Raw genomic sequence first — 22,293 nt, forward strand, 5'->3', positions numbered from 1 at the left:
TGCCTTGTTTGATATAGTAGTTGTAGTTATATTGTATCATATTGTGTCACCTTGTATTCCAATATTAGTCGTATTTAGTAAAATAAGTTCTTTCCTTAGATTGCTGCCGTTGTTTTTGTTCATTTCCCTCCTTCTAGGGGCAGCAGCCTCTATCACAGGTAAATCTAGATAACCCGATTACACCCCAATACAGCCCAGGGAACCCTACAAACAGCCACACAGCCTGCAAAGAGATGCCCCCCCCCCCCCCCCCCCCCCCCATGGAACAAACAGGCACAGAGCCAGGTCTGGTCTCAAATCCTTTATTCAGACTGAATTTAGGGACATTTTCAGCCCATTTCCAAACGTTTCTTCTCCTTACATTGGTTTGGGGGGGGGCCGCGGGGCTGCGCCCTGCAACACAAAAGCAAAACGTCAGTGAGATGAAGGAGGTTTAGGAGGGAGGGGGGGGTTAAAAACAGATCCCAACCCTACTGGTGACCCCCCACCCCAATACGTACCGCTGGCCTAAAGCGGGGTGGGGGGGTCCGGTCCTTTCGGGCCTCCCGTGAGCGGTTCCTCACCACCTTACTGTGGATGGCACAGCTGACGCAGTAATGCAGCTTCACGTACAGCTTAGGCAGGACATAGGCTGGAGAAAAAGGGGGGGGGGAGCAAAGAGAAGTGAGCCCCCACCCTTTGTAAAGCCCTAGGGGGACAGCATCCTCATATAGGGGATAGCATCCACATATAGGGGATAGCATCCTCATAGAGGGGATAGCATCCTCATAGAGGGGGTAGCATCCTCATAGAGGGGATAGCATCCTCATAGAGGGGATAGCATCCTCATAGAGGGGATAGCATCCTCATAGAGGGGATAGCATCCTCATAGAGGGGATAGCATCCTCATATAGGGGATAGCATCCACATATAGGGGATAGCATCCTCATATAGGGGATAGCATCCACATATAGGGGACAGCATCCACACAGAGAGGACAGCACCCCCATAGAGGGGACACCAGGGGCACTCATAGGGCTGCAACAGTCCCCACTCAGGGCTCAGACCTGTTATGGGGGGGGGGGGGGAGAACCACAGCCCAGAGCCCCCTATGGGGGGGGGGAGGGGAATGACAGCCCAGAGCCCCCCCTGGTGCCCATCAGCCTTACAGTCGAAGACACTGGCCTCCGAGATGTCCCTGACAGCTGCAGCCTCCACGATGTTCCTGATGACGAACTTCTTGATGGCTTTATCCTTGGGGACGCAGCGGGCGCAGTTGGTGCAGCGGATGGGCTGGACGTGACCGCGGCCCTTTTTGGCCCGGCCGTTATTCCTCCTTTTCTTCGTCTGAGATGAGATTGAAAAGAGGGGGGGGGTTGGGTTAAACCAAACCCAGAACTGCTGTGAGCCCCCCCAGCTCATCATGGCGGTGACCCCTAAACCTCCCCATAGAGACTCCCATAGTCCCCTAAACCTCCCCATAGGGACTCCCATAGACCCCTTCACCTCCTCATCCCCCCCCATTCAATCTCCTCCCACCCCATAAGGATCCCTTATCCCCCCCCCTTCCCACTCCCCCTTATTTCCCCTATAAAGCCCCTCCCTATGGATCCCCAACCCCCCCCACCCCATCCCACACCCCACGAGGCCTCCACTCGTCCCCTCAGCCCCATTTCAGCCCCATTTCAGCCCCATTCCGGCCCCATCCCGGCCCGCTCCGCCGCCATCACCGCTCACCATCGCGCTCCCGGAGGTGGCGGAAGAGGGCCCGGCCACGCGCCGCCGCCTTTATATAGTAGCGCTACGCCCGGAAGTGGCTCCTGTACAGCCCGGAAATAGGCCCCTACACCCTCCGTAGCGCCCCACAGCGCCGCTCCGGGCCTTCAACGAGGCCTCGGTTGGGGGGTAGGAGGGGAACGGGGGCGGTACCGGGTCCGGTCCTGGGACGGTTGTGAGAGAGGGAATCGGGACTACTTTTCCTTCGCGCGGCGGAGGAATCCGCGCAGTGCGTGATGGGTGATGTAACTACGTGCTTCGCGTGCATCACGTGGTGCGTGCGTGCCGCGGGGGACGCTGGGAAATGTAGTCCGGGGGGGGGCGGAAAGAAGGACAGCATGGAGGTCCTGGGTCACGTGGTCAGCCCCCCCCACACTCAGAAAGCCCCCTGAGCCCCAATTGAAGCGTCCTGCAGCCCCAAAAGGGCCCTAAGGCCCCTCAACCAATAAGAAAGGCCCAACAAGCAGCAGCCTGCACCCACTCTGGGGGTCTCAAACCCCCCCGGGGTCTTACGACCCCCCCCCCCGGGGTGTTACGACCCCCCTGGGGGTCTCAATCCCCCCCCCCCCCCAGCGACGCGGCGTTAAATTATGCGGTTTATTCGTAACAGACCTCAGCCGTACAGTACAAAACTTACAGTAGATCTCATCCACAAAGGTACTTACTTACACTATGGTACAGATACAAAAGCTGCGGAGCGGCTCCGACCGCATTAAAGGGGGGGGGGGGAGGGTAAAAAGGGGGGGGGGGGGGGACAGCGAACCCATGGACGCTACAAATGAAACGCGTTAAGGATGGGGAGGGGGGGGCGGGGGGGGGTGAGGTGGGGGGGGGGGTATTGCACATCGTCGTTGTTCTTCATCCATCTGATTAAAAAATAGAGATATGTACAGGGAGGAAAGAGAGAGACCGGTTTGTGGGGGGGGGGGGGATAAAATATGGGGGGGGGGGTTAGAAAATCCCGACGTTAAAGCGACAGCGCAGCCCTGAGCTCCTCTGGGTTGGGGGGGGGATAGAGGGGAGGTGGGCCCCATGCCCCCCCCCCCCCCCCCATATTGATAAGCTCCGGCCATAGAGGCAGCGGCTGCCGCTTTGAAAAGGAGGTCAAAAATAGGAAACACCCCCCCCCAAAAAAAAAAAAGGGAAAAAATCAAAGGAAAAATAAAACCCGGAGCTTTGACGCTGCCGAAGTGTTTGAGGTGGTTGTGTTTATCCCATAGAAAAAAGAATCAGCCTTTGGTTTCACCCTCCAAGGAAGAGGGGCAGCCCCCGCTGAGAGTATGGGGGGAAGGGGGGGGGGGGGGAAAGGGGGCGGACCCCCTCCTCATACCCCCGTTTTTGGTTATCGCCCTCAAAGCCCCCCCCCCCAAACCCACCCCCCACCCCCAGTGTTGGGGCTGAGGGAGCACGGAGCCTGCTCCCCCTCCCCACAATGGGGCTGGACTTGAGGGGGGGGGGGGGGGGTACAGAGTGAGCTCAGAGCCCCCCCTGGGGTTATAGCACCTAATATGAGGGTTAGGGGGATGCTCCGCCCCCTCCCCACCTCTGGGAGGGAACGTGAGACTTCGGTGGGTGGGAGTGGGGATGGGAGGGGGGAGAGGGGGGGGGAAAAAGAGTTATAAAAAGAGAAACTAAAAAGCTCAATAAATAAGAGAGTGGGGGAAAAAAAGGAGGGGGGGGGGGAGCGCAAAAAAAGTCCATATTTAAATAACTCCATTTATAAAAAGGCAAAGTGTGAAGAGCTCCCCTCGGTGGGGTTGGGGGGGGGGGGTTGTTGGGTTGGGGGGGGGGTTATGGGTTGGGGGGGGGTTGTTGGGTTGGGGGGGGATCTTTTTTTTTGTTCTTTTTCTTTGTTTTTTTTTTTAATTCTTGAGGTTTTTTTTTTAAATACCTTTTTCTTTTTTGTAGCCAAAATTCAGTGCAAAGGAGTTAAAAAAAAAAGAAACAAAAATCGAGGAACAACAAGAAAAAGAACCAAAAAGAGGAAAAAAAAGGCTGAAGAAGAGTTTTGGTAGATGGAAGTTGGGTGAAGGGGGGTGTCTGTGTTGGGTGGGTGGGGGGGGTGGTAAGAGGTGTGTGTTAAGGGGGGGGCTCAGCCAACCTTATGCTCACCCCGCACGATGTGCGAGGAGAACTCGTAGCGGTCCTGGCTGTGATGGCCGCAGATGTTGCACTCGAAAGGGTCTCTGAAGCCGTGGCAGCCCATGTGGATGGTGAACATGACGTGATCCAAGAAGAGGATCCTGCAATGCTCGCACCGAAACGCTCGCACCGGTTCTCCATCCTCGGTCACGACCCTCAACGTATCCCGGCCGCCGCTCGGCGTGGAACGCGGCGCTCCCCCCCTCTGCCATTTTTGGGTCCTCTTTGGCGTACGCCGGGCTCTGGCGGCTGCCTGGGCCGTTGCCCGGTGGAGGCTGAGCCGTCCTCTCCTCGTGGATGCTCTCCGTGTCCGTGGAGTCATGGCAGCCATTGGTGGGTGACGCTCCCACCTCCCGCCCGCGGTACAACGCCTGCGCTCCATCCGACGTGTCCTCGTGGCCCTCGGCGGCGTCGCGGCCCCCCGGCAGCTCCAGGCGGCCCGGTAGAGGTTGGAGTTGGGTGTAGACGGAGCTGATGACGGGGGTCACCTCCGAGATGCAGTTTGTGGGGGGCAGGCGGAGAGGACGAAGGTGTTCGCCCCCCATCAGCGCCAGGGAGCTGCCGTAGGAGGGGTCCAGGGGGTGGTGGGCCGACACCATCTCCACGTCCTTCTCGAAGCCGGAGTTCACCTCGAAGGGGAGGTCGGAGAGCGCGAACCGCATCTGCTTCTCTCCTGTGGGCAGGAGATAACGGAGCGTCAGAGCGGGCACAAGGACCCCCAACCCATCCCATCCCATCCCATCTCATAATGCCCCACTGCTGTTCTACCCCATCCCACCCCACACACAGCCCTGCTGCTATCCCGTCTCATCCCACCCCATACACAGACTCACTGCTGCTCCATCTCATCTCATCCCATCCCACCTCATCCCACCCTACCCCATGTACAGCCCCACTGCTATCCCATCCCATCCCATCCCACCCCATCCCATCTCATCCCACCTCACTCCATCTCATCCCACCCCAGCCCGCAGGCACAATGTGAGCACCCACAGCACCCAACTGCAGAGCATGAGCCATCAGTGCCTCATCACCCCCCAGCCCTCTCTCCCATCTGCCTTGGGGGGGGGATGGGGATAGAGCAGCCCCTTACCCACGAATTTCTGAGGCGTGGAGCGCTTCCTCTTGGTGAGGCTGTTGGCCAGGCGGTCGATGAAGGTCGGCCGGTCGGCAGAGGGGTGCAGCAGGGAGTCGGGCACCATCTCCAGGTCCCTCATCTCATCACCTGGCAAAGCAACGGGATGCAAGTCATGCAGTGGGAAGAGACGTGATGAGGCAGCACCCGCTGTGCCAGCCCTGGTAGCGCCTTCTACCCCCCAGTTGCACTGGGCATGGACAACAGAGGGGCTCCAGCCGGGACCCCCCACCACTGCACACCCCCAGTACCCACCTTGCTGGCCGGCCAGCGCCTGTGGCTCAGTGTTCAGACTCTGCAGGTAGCTGTGGCAGCGCTCCTTGTGCTCCTCCAGCGTGCTCTGCTGCTTGTAGCTGCGGCCGCAGTAGTTGCACTTGTAGGGTTTGCCGACGGTGGGGGAAGAAACTGCAAAACACACAGATGGAAATCAAGGCAATGAGGTGGTCACCGAGGCTGTACAGGCAGTTGGGTCAGTGCTGAGCAGCTGCTGTGTGCTCCAGGTGATGCTTCACAGCGCTGGGATGGAGCCCCGACCCGCAGCCCCCGGCACAAAGCTGCCTCCCCGCTGCTCCCAGCCAGAGGGCAGCAGAAGGGCCACTCTGCGTTTCCCTGTAGGAGCTCCGGCTCAAACAGAAGCCAAAGCTGAGCGCACCCCCCTCACTCAGCAGTGCTCCTCCACTGGGTCTGTCACAGTCCAAAGCTGGGTTGGGGGGTTAAGGAGGGGATGCCACCAAGCCCTGAACACCAACAAAGAAGGTGCACCAGGAGTTGGATCCTCCATTCAGCTCTTAGAGCCTCGACTGCAAATCCCATCGCATCTCATCGACCTCCATCCCTCCCTCAGCTCTCAGAGTTCCCTACACAGCTCCGTGTTGTCACCCACAGGCTGCATGTTGGGGTCCATCCCCTCCCCAGCAGGAGCTGCAGTGGGGTCTCCTCAGCACCCCAAGGTGCAGCCATGGCACCACGCAGCACCCATAGGGCACACAAAGCCCACCCCAATGTCTCCTCCAGCCTCAGGTATGCGAGGCAGAGGGGTCCCCAGTGCTCAGCACAGCCATCCCAAGGGGGGGCACAGCCTCTGATCTATCCCAGCTCCGCGCAGAGTGTTTGATCTGAATCCTTTTTGGACAGCCCATCTTTTGAGATGAAAGCTGCTGAATCCCTCGTGGGATGCTGTGAGATCCAAATGGCTTTGTTAGGGGGTGGAAGGAAGAGCTGAACTGCTGCTGTCTGCCGGGCAGGGCGAGCGCCCGACTCTTGCCTGTGAAATCCACATTAAACGAAGGTTTTCTTGGTAATTAGCTCCCATACAGACTGATTGCTGTTTGATATGCTGTGAGGACGTGTCCCACTTCTGTGTCTCTAGGCGAGGGCTCGCAGACACCTTCATGTGCCAGCAGCAGGGAGAGGTTGGTAAGGCTCCCAGCTGGGTTCTGATCGCAGGGATGGGGGGTTCTGACCCCAGGGATCGGGGGAACTGAAGCCAGAAGTGAGGGCTTGACACCAGGGGTGAGGGGCTCTGATCCCAGGGATGGGGGATTCTGACCCCAAGGAAGGGAATCTGACTCCAGGGATGAAGATCTGACCCCATAGATGGGGATGGTGCTGCTCTCCACACCTGAGTGCAATAGCAGCACACTTGTGCTCTTTGCTCTCCACAGTCCTTGTCAGGAGGGATTCTGCCTCCAGCCACTGACTTCTGGCTTGTGTGGCTTTTTTTTATCCTCAGAGATAAGGAAAGATCCCAGGGTGCGGATTTCCTTGCCTGTTCTTCCCATTACTGTCAGAGGCCATTAAGTTCATCTCCTCCTCAGGGGGAACGGGCTCTTCTGGGCACCTGAACCTGAAGTGCCCCAGCAGCACTGCCAGGCAGGGTTACCCACAGCCCCACCAGCTGAGACGCAACAGAACCAGAGGCAAAACCACCTCTCAAATGTCACATCCAGCAAGGACAACATCAGAACAAAGCAAACAGAACCCCTCCGTGTTTGGTGTTTCCACTGGGGCAGGGCACACCCAAGGGTGGGACCTACCTCGACTCAATAAAACCCATTAAACATTTATCTTTACGAGAAAGAGATGCAACAAACCCAGAACCTCGGGGCACAAAGCCTCCAACACCCCCAGATTCAGGACACAACAAACCCCCCCCTTCTCCACCCCAGCACCCATCCATAGGAAACCACAGACTGACCCACAAGGAACTGAGTGTGCTGGGCTCAGCTCCCACCTCTCATCTCAGTGCATCCCTCCCCACCCTGGCCAGGCACCCACCAGAGTGAGTCCTCAGGTGTCCGGTGAGGGCATCCCTCCTCCGGCAGGCGTAGTTACAGAAGGGACATTTGAAGGGTTTCTCTCCAGAGTGCAGCTTGATGTGACGCAAGAGGTTTCCCTTCTGGGTGAAGGAAGCCCCGCATTGGTTGCAATGGAACGGCCTTTCTCCTATCAAACAGAGCAGAGCATGAAACACCCCACCAGGCTCCATCCCTCACCCCCCCCCCACCCTGACCTTACTCACCCGTGTGGCTGCGTTTGTGCACCATCAGCACGTTGGGGCCGATGCAAACCATGCCACAAACATCACACTTCAATTTGCCATTGGGCAACCTGATGCCACCTGGGGAATGCGGCTCCTGGCCTGGTCCATCACAGTAACCCAGAGGTTCAGAGAGTGAATCCTCCACGATGACGCTGTCGTCCTTCTCCAGCATACGGTCCTCCTGTGCCAGCAGCCGGCTGCCTTCCTCATCGCTGTACATCTCCACCTTGATGGAGCTGGCTGTTAGGGAGGAAGAAAGGACACACAGCTCAGGCAGGGTTCGCTCCTTGAAGGAGCTGCACTGATGTGCTTGGATTGTGATGACACGCATCTCCTTCGTGCTGTTGGGTACATTGGAACAGACACCCAGCACTCAGCAGAGGGGTTACGGCCTGGATGCCTGTTTGCACATCCCAAAGAGCACCACTTTGGTGCTTTGGGGATCGACTGGGGGTAGAAAGCGTTTTGTTCCCTGCATCCAAAGGCAGGGACAACAACTTCAAACACTCGTGAGGGTGCAGGAAACACCAACACCTGGGATCCAACTATGGAAACAGAGAGAACCTGAGCAGGACAGCACAGCAGGGAGCAAACACTACAATGACACACAGCCATCAGAGCCCCAGGTGACAACACAGCGACCCACTGGCTGCTGGGGAAAGGTCCCATATGCTGGAGAGCCCCCCCAGGGCACTGCCCACCCCATGAGAGGCAAAGGGCAGCCCAGGAGTGCCCAGCAGAGCTACAGGCACTGCTGGCTGGAGCCAAAGGGCATGGAGTTGGGGGGCAACACTGGCACAGAACACCCCCACACACACACACAGCTCTCCTTCCTCCTGCAGCACCAGGAGTGGGGCGGCTGCGCCGACAGCGACCTACATTCCTGACTGCTCCAGCAAGCTGTGGAATGCCACAAATCAGATGGGCTCCAGAGGATGGCAATGGGACGGCGAGGGCTGTGATGGCACAGATGGGGGAGAGGAGCCTTCCTCCTTCCCTCCTCTACCTCCGTGGTGCTGCTCCCCCCCTCACAGAGCCTTTCTGGAGGCAGAGCAGCGCCATGCAGAGCAAGTCCTCAGCTGACCGCGTTGGGAAGCATCCTCCCAGCTGAGCAGAGTGGGAGGGGAATCCCTTAGGATGTGCCAGGGACCACCTGCTCTGCTCCCCTGTGATGCACTGAAACCCGGCTTGGGTCACCCATCTGGCAGCACACAGAGCCCACAGCCTCAGAGAAAACATTTACAGCATCCCTTGAAATATCAGACTCTGATTTCTTCTGTTGAAAGCAGGAGGATCTTTCCAAGCCCTTCAGGGAACTGCCGGGGCTGAACTTTATATACACAAAGGAGATTTCTGCTGCTGGCAGGGACAATTCCAGCATCCAATTTGCCTGGTGGAGGCAGGCATGGGAGCACAGCCCTGCAGCAATCCCAGAAGCTTCCAGACCCGATGCTGGGGTCTCGTTTGGGTCTCTGCTGGGGGCAGAGGGCTCTCAGCTGTGGGTCTGGGCACAAAGCTGAGTGAGGAGCCCAGGGATCCCAGCTCTCACTGCCTCGCTTCCCCTCCTGTCCCACAGACAATGCTGCCTTCCCAGAGAGGCTCTCAGCAACAGCAGCTACGCATCCAGCCCAGCTTTGGCAACCACAGGCACTTTCAGCTGCTGAGCCATCGGCCAAAGGCACCGCAGGCTGCAGCCCAGGATGGGGGGGGGGGTGATGGGACTCAGCAGTCACAGCACTCCTAGCAGAACCAGAACCTTCCTCCCACGCTGCCCAGTGCCACTGGGAGCACCTGGAGGACCCCACAGAGCACAAACACAAAGCAAAAACACCCCAATCTCAGTGGCAGGAGCTGCCTGAATGCGCTGACATTCACTTTGATTCTCTTCCTTCCCCCCCCCCCCTCCCCATACAGTTCCCCTGAGGACTTGTTTTATTTTCCTGGGCGCAGGAGGAAGGCCAACTATTGTTCTGTAATTCTCCTTTCAGAACCAACACAAGAGTCCGGTCGCGTCGAAAGAACCATCTCTGCCGGCAGAACAGGTTATATAATATTCTTGCTCCTCTGGGGCACGATGCTTGCTGGATGAACCAGCTGTGAAGTCAAGTCAGATCAGAGCAATGCCATCACCGGCGTCCTGCTGCTCACGGGGAAGGGCTCCTTACTGCCCTTTCAGCTGGTCCACGTGCTCAGCTCTTTTTGCTTCCAAAGGAATCGCTTCTCCACTTCAAGCTTCATTTCTTCACAGAGCTTCTGAAGCGTTTTTTAGTGGGCAAATAGCAAATAGCTATAAAAATCACCCCCCTAAACGGAGGTAACTCACGGTTACCCCTTCTGAAAATGAAATTCCTTTTCACTTTTTCATCCTGGCTCAGGAAAAGCTGCTTTGAAACTCAGGACTGAAGCAGAGGTGTCCCCCCATTGCTCCACGTGGGTCAATCACAGGGGAGTTCCTCTGCTATGCAGAAGTGATGCAGAACTCTGCTCTCAATCAGGGAGCGTTGAAGCTGTTCCACATCCCTCAGTGGAGTCCATCTGATAGAGCACAACCACAGCACAGACACCTGAGCGCTGCTCAGCCCCTGTAAGCCCCACACAGCTCAAGTGCAGCACAGTGGGATGGCAGCAGTAGGACACCCAATGGGACAGCCTGGACTGGTTGAGGCTCTCAGTGTCACCTACAAAGTGGTTCCACAAAGACCTGGGGGGGGTGGTTGGGGGGCACTGCTGTGTACTCACCACTGAGGGAGCGGCTTGGGGAGGAGTGCTGGCTGTTGGGTGTGCTCACTGCAGCTCCCACGATGGCTGAGCTGAACTCCTTCTCCAGAGAGGAATCCCCGCTGCCTTTGGGAACACAGAGAAGGAAAAGGGATGTGAGTGAGCCTTAAAGCTGCTCCCTTATGCCGGCGAGCCCTACAGACCCCAGCAGACCCCTCTGTGTGCAGCAGCACTGTGTGAGTCACACAGCAGAATGAGCCTCAGCAGGTATCTGCCCCCCAGGACCAGCCCCATGGCCATTCCCACAGGTGGGACATGACAGCACCACACAGCAGAGCCCACAGCCCCCAGACCACGGTGGGGGAGGGCAAGGTGCTTTGGGATGGGAAGCACAGGAGCTCAGCCCTCCCCCCTGGACAGACAGGACCCACAGTGCTGTGCCCCTCACCGACAGCCTGTCATGCTGCAGGAAATACTGGGTCACGTTTCCTTTGCTCTAAAAACAATTGGAGGTGCCCACGGTGCTGGCAGACTGTGTGGTTCCCAGGGGAGCTCCCGGCTGCAGGCAGTGCCAGCACAGCTGCTGGGTGGACTCAGCCTGGCAGCATCCCCCCATCCCTGCTGCCCTGAGAGGGACACAGCTGCACCCTAATGGCCTCTTCCTCCAGCCAGGCTCCAGGCTGAAGGAGAAGCAAAGCAGAGCAGCCTGACTTCAGGGTAGCTCAGCTCCATGCACCCAAACCCCACAGTCTGCAGCAAGGCCAGCAAAGCACCCAGAGCCCTGAGGCAATGACCACCCCCCACACACACAGCACAGCAGCTCTGGGCTGCATTCTGACCCCTTCAGCAGCCCTGAGCACTCAAATTTCAGCCCAAACTTCCAGGGCTTGGCTCGGCACAGCTCTTTAATTAGCTGTTTGTAAGGAGCTCCCCAGCTCTTTAATGAACAGAGCTGGATGCTGAAGTTTGGGGAGCACCTCACAATGCCAGCGACCCAAAACAGCGGATGGCAACCGAGATGGGACGTACCAGATATGTAGGATCGTCCATTACAGTCTTCTATATCCATCCTTAAGGTACGTTGCTGAAAGAGAGAACGCGGCAGAGTCAGAGTTTGCCTGCAGGAGCTGCTCAGACACTTCCCCCCCCCCAAATAAAACATGTCTGGGGCAGAGCTCTGCTTGCCCTGAGCTCCCACAGTGCAGCTCCACATCACCATCAGCCCCAGAGGAACACAAACCTGGCCCTGGGGGGGCACAGAGCCATCACCCACCCCAGGGACAGACAGACACAGAGTACTGGAAGCACAGAGTGGGGACGTCTGGTGTCGTTCTGCTGATAGAAGAGTTGGGTTTGGGGCAATAGGACCCAATGCCAACACAGCATCGTGCCCAAAGGTCTGCAGACACCACAGCAAAATGAGAGGGGAACCCACCCAGCCGGGGTAAGGGATACATCACACATTCAAGTGGCTCTTACTGGTCCATTCCCATGGCTTTGCTCTGCTGCATTACACACACACTGAGATTGCCTGCATGCAACGTATCAGCTGTGCAGGGAAAGTCCTTTCTCTGGAGCAAAACCCTGCCCGGCAGCGGTGGGCACACAACCCTGAGCTCCTATGAGCTGTGAGCAATGGGGTCGAGCCCCCCCCCCCCCCCCCCCCCCCCCCCACTTTATAACCCTCTGTGAGCCCCCAGCCCCTCCACGCACACACAGAGCTCTGTGCCACCAAGCTGAGACCTCAGCGACGCCGTGCTGAAACTGGAGCAGCACTCAGCACTGAAAGAAGGGCTGCTCCCCCCCAGGGGCTGCACTCATAGAATCAACCCCCCCCCCAGCAGCCCAGTTTAACCAAAGCCCGGGGCTGAGCACGGAGCCATCCAGACGTCCTCTGTGCTGAGCACACGGGGGCTCCTGAGGACATCAGGGTCAGTGCGTGCCCCCCATCCTGGCCCTATGCAGCCATCCCAGCAGCTCGCAGCCCCCTGATCCCCCCCCCCCATCCAGGATGGACCTTCACACGGGATGAAGGCGGCACGAAGCACCGCAGCAATCCCTGCAGTTTCTCTTCCCAAAGCATTGTTTCCATTCGCTCCGTTTTCCAACATGAGAGCTTTTTTTCCACCTTTGCCTCGAATAGGAGCCATAGAAAAAAGAAGGGCTGTGACGTTGGAACGACACCAAGGTCCATCTCTGAGGTCCCCACAGAAGGGCCGGGCAGCCCCACAGCCAGGAGAAAAGCACCACGTTGTGTTTTACCCATCACCAAACAGCTCTCGTTCCTATCTTTTAAACCATATCATTCCATGGGATGAAGAAGACGTCGCTGCAGAAATGGGGCGACCGACGCAGCTCCGTGGCCCCATTGAAGAATGAAGAGAAGTAAACTCCATGGGATGAGAACCCAAAGCCGGAGGGCAGCAGCTCAGGACCCCATGCTGAGCCCCAATAGGAGCAGCCCCCCCCTGCAGGGCCGTGGATGGAGGACAGACAAACAGCTCCGATCTGAAGCTGGTTCCTGAGGTCCACTGATGAAGTTGGAGCTGGAAGCAGCTGAAGGCCAACCCTGGGGGCTCTTTGTGCAGCAGCAAAACCCACATCGTCACCACCAACAGCAAAGCTGACAGATACGGGATGGAAGAGCAGCTCTTCCCCACAACCCCTGCAGCCAACAGGGGGGTATAAAGATCCTCCAGCACCGCTTGGGCTCCTGGGGGGGCAGAAGATGCACTTCGGGGGGGGCAGATGATGCTCCTGGGGGTGGAAGGCAGACGCAGAGCAGCACTCCTGACAGCGGTGCTTCCACATCCCGGCTCCAAACAGTCTCAGCTCCATCCTTGAAGATCTGGGGTTGAGTCTCTCCATGGAGCATCCCATCCTGTGCCGGTCTGAAGCGCTGCCTGTCCCCGTCCCCATCCCCGTCCCCATCCCCTAGGGGCTGCGAGCTCTGTGCTATGGCTGAACCCCTCCCCACCAACCCCAACACCCCCCAGACCCCACAGAGCACAGGAATGCCCCGATCCCACCCCATTCAGCGCTCCCATTGCTCCCATTGCTCCCATTGCTCCCATTACCTACACGGGTGACCCCCCCCCCGGTTCCTCCCTTCCTCCCCAGGACCCCCCCCTACCCCCAGCGGGCAGAGCAATGGGCAGAGCAGCCCATTGAGTGCAGGGAGAGCGGAACTGATGGGGTGAGAAGCTCAAACGAAGGTGGGGGGCACCGGGGGGGGGACCACCGGTAGGGACAGAGTGATACCGGGAGACCGGGGGGGGGGGACGTGGACCCCGTGGGTAACACAGAGCGCTGAACCCCCCCCCCCGGTGTTGAGGTCCCCCAACCCCCGCCAGGAGCCGCGGGCACAGCTCCGGCCGCGCTCCGCTGTCACCAGCGCTGCCATTGTTCGCGGAGATGTCACCGGGAGCCGCCCCCGGTACCGACCCCCGGTACCGACCCCCCCGTTCCGTAGGAGGAGGCCCGGAACCCGCCCGACCCGGGGGGCTATTGGGGTGAATGTGGGTCCGGCGGTGGCCGCCCTCGCAGCTCCGGGCCCCGAGCAGCTCCCCCCGCACCGCCCCCCCGGTCACCCCCCCCTCCCCACCGCTCTCACCGTCGCGGCGCGGGGCGGCCCCCCCTGCCCGGCCCGGGCTCGGGGAGCGGCGGGGGGGGCTCAGCGGCCCGGCGGCGGCTCCGGTTCCATCGGCGGCGGCTTCACCTGAGGAGGGCCCGGCCCGGCCCCCCCCCCCCGCCCGCCCCGAGCCACTTCCGGGCCCCGCGCGCAGCCGCGCGCCCAGCGCCGGCGGGAGGGGGGGGGGGGGGAGTGGGGGGGGGCGCGCGGCCACCGCGGGCGGCGCGGGGGGGGGGGGAGGGAGGAGCGCCGAGAGCATCGATGGGGCCCGAGGCAGTGCGGGCTGCGGAGCGCAGAGAGAAGAGATGAGATGGGGGGGGGACCTTTGGGGGGGTACGGAGGGACAAAGCGGCTCCGGGGGGGGATACGGGGATGTGATGAGGGGGGTACGGGGATATGGGGGTCCCGCGGGGTCGTAGTAGGACGGTGGGGGGGCTCCGAGAGGTGCGGGGGGGTCCGATGGGAGAGGGGGGTGATGCGGGGGCACAAGGAGAGGCCGGGGGTCCTGCGGGGTCATGGGGTCACGTGGGGACACGGAGAGCCGCGTGGGGGTGGAGGGTGACGTGGGGTCACCGGGGGTCATCGGGAGGAGGATGTGGGTGCGCCGCGGGGTCACGGGGAGCCCCGTAAGCCCCCCCCCCCCCCCCCCAGGGAGCGGTGATGACCCCCGGTAACACCGCAGCCCGCGCTGCCCCAGGAAGCACCGAGTCCATAAAAAGCTGCGCAATCTTTATGGAGCCTCTTTCACACCTTTCACTTTCAGGGCCCCGTGGTGAACTTTGTGCCAGCGGCAGCAGCGCGGCCGCATCCCAAACCGGGACCGGACCGGGACCGGACCGGAACCACAAGGGGGGGGTCTGGGGGGGGTGGTCGGTCCCACGGGGCCATCAGCCCCGCACGGACACACGGACGCGGTGCCAGGCGTTGCTCAGCACCCCCCGCAGGTTCCAAATGGGCGCCACGCTGTCGGGCTGCACGTTGTAGCTGCTGTCAACCGCTTTGCAAACGATTTCCAGCTCCGTCCCCGCCGTTACCGGGACCGTCAGCTCCCACAACGCCCACGCCCACGCCCGACCCAACGGGGCTTTCTCTCCTGCCAGCCGCGCCACGTTCCACGTCCGCCCTCCGTCTAACGAGACGTCCACGCGCACCACTTCACGCCCACCGCCGCTCCACGCGTAACCCTTCACCGTCAGCTCCCCCGGCGGCACCGCGGCTCCGGGCCGTGGCTGAGTAACGGCAGACTGCACCGGCAGCTCCTGGATGGCGGGCGCCGTGCGATAATCCACCGTGTCCCAATCCACGCAGGGCGAGAAGCCCTTGTAGTCGTTCTGCTGCCAGTGGCTGGGGCTCTCGGCCGGGCTCACGGCCACGCGTCGCAGCCATTTCACGCTGCGTGCCCCCACCACGCCGGGCACCACCACGCGGACCGGGAAGCCGTGATCACGGGGCAGCTCGGTGCCGTTCATCTCATAGGCCAGCAGCACGTCGGCGGCGGGGCTGAGCGCTCGGCCGTAAGGGATGGATGCACCGTACGGAGCCCCCCCGGGGTCGGCGTCCAGCCCTTCGAAGCAGACGTGCCACTCGCCCCGGCGCTCCTCGGGGAAACCGGCGTGCAGCAGGACGTCCCGGAGCCTCGCTCCGCCCCACCGAGCCGTGCTGATGGCCCCGATATCCCACGACAGCCCTTTGACGGGGCGGACGCGGCTCATTTCGGAGCGGCGGTTCCCGGCGCATTGAAGGGTTGCGGTCACTTCGTGTTTAGGGAAGCGGTTCCGCAGCTCGTCCAGAGACAACGACAACGTGCGGCCGCCGGGACCGTCCACCCGCAGCCGGTAAGAGTCCGGTTCCACCGCCGGTACCGGGAGGTGGTTGCGGGTGAAGAAAAGCTCGTTGGGCGTCAGGAAGCGTTCGGCCAACAGCTCGGCCGGCGGCTCCGCGTTGAAGGGCTTCTGGCTGTTGACGCGCAACCCGGGATGCCGGGGGGGGTCCCCGGCGAAGGGATCCTGGGCGTTGGGGGCCGGCGGAGCCTCGTCGGGGCTGAGCTCACCTACTTTGTATTGCTGCAGCAGCTCCAGGACGTGCGGTTCCCCGTGCACCGCATACAGCGCCCAGAAGGGCTCCAGGGCCCCCCCCGCCGCCAGCAGGATCTTGTCGGGTCCCCCCGGGTGCAGCTCCACGAAGTCGGTGACGTCGAACACGTCGGTTCCGTGGGTCACCCAGACGCGCTCTTTGGGGCTCCGGTGCCGCCCCACCTCCTCCCGTGTGTACCGTGGGTACGACGGGGGGGCGGCAGCGGCGTGAGCGGCCTGGGGAGGGCGGAGAAGGGGGGCTCGGCCCCGTCAACGAGGACAGCCTGGACCCACCTCCCCCCCCCGGCGCCTCCCCTTCTTCCACTCCCCACCCGGTGCGCGCTCACCCTCCGCCGTCGTTCTCCGTAGCTCAACGCCGCGCCGAGACCGAGCAGCGCCGCCAGCACCGGGACCACCCGCCCGCCGCCCCCCCCCGGGACCGGACCTCCGGGGCCGATGTCCGTCCGGGAGGAGCTCCGGTGCGGGGGGAGCGGCGGGGGGGGCAGACGGACTCTGCGGAGGAAGCGGCGCTGAGCGGTGCCCGGGGGCGGAGGGTCCCTCGGGGCGGACCGGGGGGGGATTCTGAGTGCGTCGTAGGGTGGGGGGGTCCTACCTGCGCCGGGGTACAGCGCGGAGCAGCAACATCGCGGCGGGACCTGCGGGAGGCAGCGCTCAGAGCGGGGCGGGGGATCCACAACGCCACCCACACACACACACACACACAGCCCCCCCCCTCCAAGCCGTCCCGTCACCGGTAACGGACCCCCCCCCCTCCCGGTACGCACCTGCGTGGCAACAGCGGCGCTACGCGGAGCCGAAGGCTTTAACGGAGGGGCGAAGGGGCGGGGACAGAGGGCTGAGACCACGCCCCCTTCCCCCCCCCCCGGCATTGGGGGCGCGCGTTAAAGGGGCCGCGGGTGGAGCTTCCCCCCCCCACGGGCGAGGCGCTCCGCCACCCGCTGTAGCGATAAGCGTTATCGGGGCGCAGCCGGATACAGGGCACGGCTCCAGCTGCCCCCCCCCCTCCCTTCCCGGTTCCCCCCCCCCCCCAATACACGGCGCTGTTCCTCCTTATTTATATAGGCTTTTTTTTTTTTCCTCTTTCCTCACCGTTCATTTCCTTGTTTTGTTTTTGTTTTACTTACATTAAATACATCGGTAAATCAGCAGCTGAGTTCTGTTAACCATGATTCGTTATTTAAATGCGATGGAGGAGCTTCCTCAAAGCAAAAAGAACCAAAAATAACACCAAAAAAAACCAAACAAACCAACAATGGAGACAAGAGGGGAAAGAGGAGAGAAGGTGGGGAAAGCTGCAGCGTCACCTCTCACTCCCTTGGGGGAATGGGGGGGGGAAAAGGGGGGGACCGTCCTCGGGCCATGCAGGGGGGTTAAAGCAGAGCTGAGGTTTGGTATCAGCCCTACAGCCCTCATTGCTCAGCCCCCACTGCAGGGCGTCATGCTGGACCCCCCCCCTGCCCACCTTGACCAGAAGGGGGGGGATAAAGCCCCCCCCATACATACACACCCAAGAGGGGTCCCTGGGGAGCCCAGGCTGTTGGGTGCAGGGTGAGGGCAATGGCCTCCAGGCTGCGGTGCTGGGCACGGTGCCTGGCAGCAGCCCAAGGGATCTGAGTTCTATCTGGGAAGAGGAGAAAGGAACGGAATGCTTTTCACCTCCCCTCTCCTCTGCTCCCAACCTCCAGAGCAAACAGGAACCTGAAGGGAAATAAGCCAAGGAAGGGCAGAACCGGCTGCTTCTCCCCAACCTGGGTGCCAACCAAAGGCAGGAGGAGGAATGGGGACAAAGGGAGAGCAGGGCTCTGCTATGCGCTGGGATCACCAGCAGGACAGCACTGGGTGGAAGGGGGGGGGGGGGCAGAGGCAGCTTTTAGGGTCGTCCTGCTTGCTCTGCATCCCCCTCCCCTCACAAAAGGTTCCCAGGCACTTCTGAACCTTCAGCCATAATAATAAAGGCCACCAAGGAAGTGAAGGACGGCTGCAGCTTTTCCCTCCCGGCCAGCCATAGAAAAAAAAGGGGAGAGGAAAAAGAAGAAGAAAATAAAGGAGAAAATAAAAAAGAAATGACAAAAAAAAACAACTCAATCCGTATCTGAACCCCCCCCCCCTTCGTTTTCCCACAGGTCTCCGGTGCCATCTCGTCGGTCACACACAAAGCCAAGCCGAGGATGCGTCGCCATCGTGCCACCAGGAGGGGGGACGTGAGCAGGGCTGAGCCCATAGAGCAAAAAGGGAGGTGGGAGAGGGAGAAAAAGGCAAAGGGGAGGGAGCTGCGGTTAGGTCGCTATTTGCACCTATCATACAAAGTGAAGAAGAGTTTGTCGGTTTGTTTTTTTCTTTCTTTTCTTTCTTTTTTTCCCCTCTGGAAGTTGAGTCCCCGGGTGGATGTAGTTCCATTGCCATCAGGTTGGTGGTCACGGGTGTCTGGGTGGTTGGTTTTGAAGCATTAAAAAGTGCAGTTAGAGCTCACGGGAGGGTTCTGGTTTCGGGTGGGTTTCTCGGTGTGCCGTTATGGAGGTGAGGTGCGGTGTGGTGGATGGGAAGGGGGGTGGGTGGAGGTTTATATCTTAGCTCTTCCTCGCTCGCAGGCCGCTGCCGAAGGCCGCCCCTTTCAGTTGCTACAACACTGGCTCTTGTTCTGCTGGGTTTGCTCATGAAGGTCCACACCTCTGCTCCTCCCTGCTGCACCACTCGTGCTCTGGGGCTCGCTCTTTGGCAGCTTCTTGGCTGGAGGGGGAAGAGAAGCATCAGTGTGGCTGTTATGGGCTGCAGTGCCACAGGGATGTGCACACAGAGCACCCAGTGCTGCTCCAAGGAGCTGCCCTGAGCCCCCACCATGCTCACAAGGCTCCACATTGCACAGCCCCGCAGGGCAGGAGCTGAGCAAACTGCCCACCCCACAGGACCCCCCACCCCAACCCACAGCCTCACCGATGGCCAGGAAGAGGTCGTTCACATTCATCGCTGTCTTGGCCGACGTCTCCATGAACAATAGGCTGTTGTCATCTGCATAAGCCTGTGCCTCCTGGAAGAGAGCACCCAGGTGAGGGTCCAGCAGCCACAAGGGGGGCTGCAGGGTGGGCATTGGGGTTGACACTTACTTCGTATTCCACCATACGTTTGCTGGCCAGGTCGGCTTTGTTGCCTGCGAGCGCAATGACGATGCTGGGGCTGGCTTGTCTCTGCAGCTCTTTCACCCATGTTTTTGCCCGTGCAAACGTTTCCTAGGAGCAGAAAGGGAGAAATAGGTGGTTACCACAGGATGAGCCCTTCACATGGACCCCCACCATGGGGACAAGCGTGCGCTGAGGACCTCACCTGGTTGGTGATATCATAGACCACAATGGCAGCCTGTGCCCCCCGATAGTACATGGGGGCCAGACTGTGGTATCGCTCCTGACCCGCCGTGTCCCAGATCTCAAACTTCACCGTTGTGTCATCCAGGCAGACAGACTGTGTGAGGAACGCCGCTGCAAGGAAGGAGGGTGTGAGCATCAGACCGCTGCCCCTAAGGCTCTGCCTACAACCACCCAGCCCACCCAATGGGGATCGTATCTACAGGAGAGTGAAGCTGGCAGCTGCAGGAGAGCTGCTCCTCTAATGCACTTTATAGCAGTGCCTCTCACCGACTCACCCCCGATGGTGCTCTCCTGGTACTCGTGGAACTGCCCCTTGACGAAACGCAGCACCAGGCTGGATTTCCCCACCGCCGACTCTCCCAGCAGCACCAGCTTGAACTGACAGATTTTGCTGGCTTGGGACTGCCCGTTCGGCCTGGCGGCTCCTCTGCTGGTCATGGCCAGGCTGCTGCTGCTGCTGGGCTCCTGCCCTGCTGAGCGGAGAGCCGGGAAGGCACCGACGCTGGGAGCGCTGGCGTTGGTTCCAGCAGGCAGTCCTGGAAGGGGAAGAAAGCAATTGACCACTTTGTGCTGCAGACAGTGAATCCCTTCAACCAAACACACATTGCTCAGTATGGGAACTAAAGGGCACAGGCACCCCTGGGTGCACAACAAGGACCCGACTGCTCTGCTTTCAGAGCAATTCCCAGGTGGGAAAGGCCACAAGTGATGCCCGTAGGAGGCAGCACCCCTACCAGGACAAGGCTTAACCTCACATCCTGGGCTGCTCCTGTTTGTACCACAGCAGATTCCTCAGCTGCTTCAGCTCTCCCCGCCCACAGGAGGAGCTGGGAACCAATTCCACATTTCAGCCTCCAAGTTTCTCAGCCTGAGGTTTTTTTCCCCCCATTGCTTTCTGTTTTCCTTCGGCTCACACTCAAAGCAGACAACGCAGCGCATCCCATCTGCAACCAGCAGCTCCTTCAGCCACAGCACACAATGATGGGTCACCGTGCAGCCTGAGTCCTTCAGCTCCCACGCTGGGACAAGCAGGAAAAGCAAAGTTTGGGCTTTTCAAGCTAATCTCATTCATTATTTTCCTTTAAGGCTCATCTCCCATCCATGGGCTGAGCCAGCTGGAGGACACAAACAGGCACTGGAGCACAGCCAGCAGGAGAAGGCTATCAGTGCCTGTGCCCCCACGCACGGCTGCGACCAAAGCCCTTGCACACAGTCAATGCCTTGAGCCCACCCAGGGGCCTCACAGCCCCCTTGGGCCACCCCCTGCTAGTGGAGGGGGGTTCTACTTCACCTTTGCACTTGCTGGGTGCAGTGCTGCAGCACACACACCCTACAGGCACCAGCCTCAAGCCCAGGCCCACCTGCTCCTGTTACCCCTCACCTGCAACCGAGCTGAACTGCACACACAGCTACTCCTGCCACAGCCAGCAGAGCTCACTGAGCGCGACTCAAGGCATGAAGCAGTGAGCTCCATAGACACACACAGGTCCATAAACCCCCCAGCAGGCACTGACCATGGGGCAGCGTGGTACACAGAGCTTCCCCCATCACAGAGCGCCCCCCATCACAGAGCACGCAGCTGCAGCAGCTCCGCATCACACAGGGGGTATTTTGGGCAGTTATATCTCACTGCAGCTCCAGCCCAGGACCTCACCCCGACACTACGAGGACTCGGAGCCCCCTGGGAGCAGCCAGCAGCCACCCAGCATTGCAACAGCTGCCAGGACCAACTGCTTTCCTGTCACCGGGCCGACTTCTCCTATGTCCCAACCACACTCACGCCACCACCGGGGGCGGCTGCGGGACCGGCGACCTCCTTGACAACGATGGATCAAGCCCTTATGGAGCCCTCACGGCCCGGTCCCGGTGCATCCTTCACCTCGGGCAGCTCTGCCGGCCGCAGCACCGACTCCCTTTGGCACAACCGGGACGGTCAGGCTCTCAGCCCTCACCAGACCGCCGGTGCCCCCGGGACTGAACGGGGGGGGGCCCAGGGGCGGCTCGCGGGAGCTCCCGGTTCCCCGGCGGTGCCTCAGAGAGAACGATTTGGGGGGAAAACCGGAGGAATTCGGCTCAGTAACGAGAAAAGCCCTACGGATAATGGAGGGACAGAACCGGGGAACGGAGGGGCAGAACCGGGGAACGGAGGGGCAGAACCGGGCCCGGTCCCCGCCCGGCCCACAGCTCCTCCCGCGGGACTCCGGCACCCCCCGGCTCTCCCCGGTCACTCGGCGCACCGCGACACGGCGGACCCGGTCCCCGCCCCAGCTCAGGCCCAACCCCAGGCCCAGGCCAGACCCGGTTGATTCCGACCCCTCCGGCAGAGCCCAGCGCGGCTCAAGGCCCGCGAACGGCAGGAGGCGGCCCGGGACCCGGCCCAGCGCTCGGCCCCGCCTGCAGCCGCCCCGGTCCCGGTACCTGCGGCCCCGGCCTCCCGCTGCGGCCCGAGCACACAAACAGCGCCTCGGCCCAGCCCTCCGCTCACGGGCGGGATTAAGGGGAGGCTCCGCCAATGAGCGACGCGCGACGGGGAGGCGGGCACGCCTCTTCCTGTCGGCGCAGCCAATGGGAGTGGCGGGGTGTGCGTCATCGCCCCGCCCCGCGCGAGGCAGCCTATGGAAGACGGCGATTGGATGGATGGGCAGCGCGGAGCCGCCAATAGGAGTAGGGGAACGGCGAACCAGTGGTCAGCAGGAATGCCGCGGGGAGGCGGGGCCCGAGGTGAATGACAGGACACCTGGCCAGTGGGGAGCGTCATCGCTTAGGGGGCGTCACCAGCAGCGAATAAGGTGACTCAAGAGGGCGGACCCCAGCGGCAGCAGTCACCAATCACAAGGCAGAAGAGGTTCAGCCCGGCCAACCCGCGGCTGGCGGCGCGATGAGTGACGAGGCGCAGGGCGGTGCCTCGCGGCCATTCA

General features: G+C 60.9%; 4 protein-coding genes across 5 annotated transcripts; all 4 read right to left on the bottom strand.

Annotated features, from left to right (window-relative positions):
* Positions 1-286: 286 nt before the first annotated feature.
* On the bottom strand, positions 287-1,969 carry RPS26 (ribosomal protein S26). Its single transcript, XM_072358034.1, has 4 exons — positions 1,717-1,969; positions 1,149-1,326; positions 501-631; positions 287-393 (listed from the first exon to the last, which is right to left on the bottom strand). Exons 1-4 carry the CDS (start codon positions 1,717-1,719, stop codon positions 358-360), a joined length of 348 nt encoding a protein of 115 aa, XP_072214135.1. The 5' UTR covers positions 1,720-1,969; the 3' UTR covers positions 287-357.
* Positions 1,970-3,846: 1,877 nt separating this feature from the next.
* On the bottom strand, positions 3,847-11,643 carry IKZF4 (IKAROS family zinc finger 4). The gene is given in 8 exon segments (XM_072357905.1): positions 3,847-4,096; positions 4,098-4,570; positions 4,991-5,122; positions 5,288-5,437; positions 7,310-7,477; positions 7,554-7,814; positions 10,314-10,418; positions 11,322-11,643. Coding segments are annotated over 8 exon segments (1,728 nt in total). The 5' UTR covers positions 11,512-11,643; the 3' UTR covers position 3,847.
* A 2,981-nt stretch (positions 11,644-14,624) lies between these two features.
* Positions 14,625-17,025, bottom strand: SUOX (sulfite oxidase). Its single transcript, XM_072357906.1, has 4 exons — positions 16,781-17,025; positions 16,609-16,651; positions 16,343-16,508; positions 14,625-16,232 (listed from the first exon to the last, which is right to left on the bottom strand). The coding sequence occupies exons 2-4, from the start codon at positions 16,638-16,640 to the stop codon at positions 14,811-14,813; spliced, it is 1,620 nt and encodes a 539-aa protein (XP_072214007.1). The 5' UTR covers positions 16,641-16,651; positions 16,781-17,025; the 3' UTR covers positions 14,625-14,810.
* Positions 17,026-17,170: 145 nt separating this feature from the next.
* Positions 17,171-21,939, bottom strand: RAB5B (RAB5B, member RAS oncogene family). Of its 2 annotated transcripts, none has more exons than XM_072357909.1 (6): positions 21,794-21,939; positions 19,651-19,911; positions 19,335-19,486; positions 19,118-19,240; positions 18,948-19,041; positions 17,171-18,743 (listed from the first exon to the last, which is right to left on the bottom strand). In XM_072357909.1, the coding sequence occupies exons 2-6, from the start codon at positions 19,811-19,813 to the stop codon at positions 18,628-18,630; spliced, it is 648 nt and encodes a 215-aa protein (XP_072214010.1). In that variant the 5' UTR covers positions 19,814-19,911; positions 21,794-21,939; the 3' UTR covers positions 17,171-18,627. The 2 variants fall into 2 exon arrangements, with proteins under 2 accessions (XP_072214010.1, XP_072214011.1); XM_072357910.1 differs by having other exon boundaries at positions 21,674-21,801.
* Positions 21,940-22,293: the final 354 nt, after the last annotated feature.

Source organism: Excalfactoria chinensis, chromosome 28 (genome assembly GCF_039878825.1).
Source record: "Excalfactoria chinensis isolate bCotChi1 chromosome 28, bCotChi1.hap2, whole genome shotgun sequence".
Taxonomy (NCBI): domain Eukaryota; kingdom Metazoa; phylum Chordata; class Aves; order Galliformes; family Phasianidae; genus Excalfactoria; species Excalfactoria chinensis.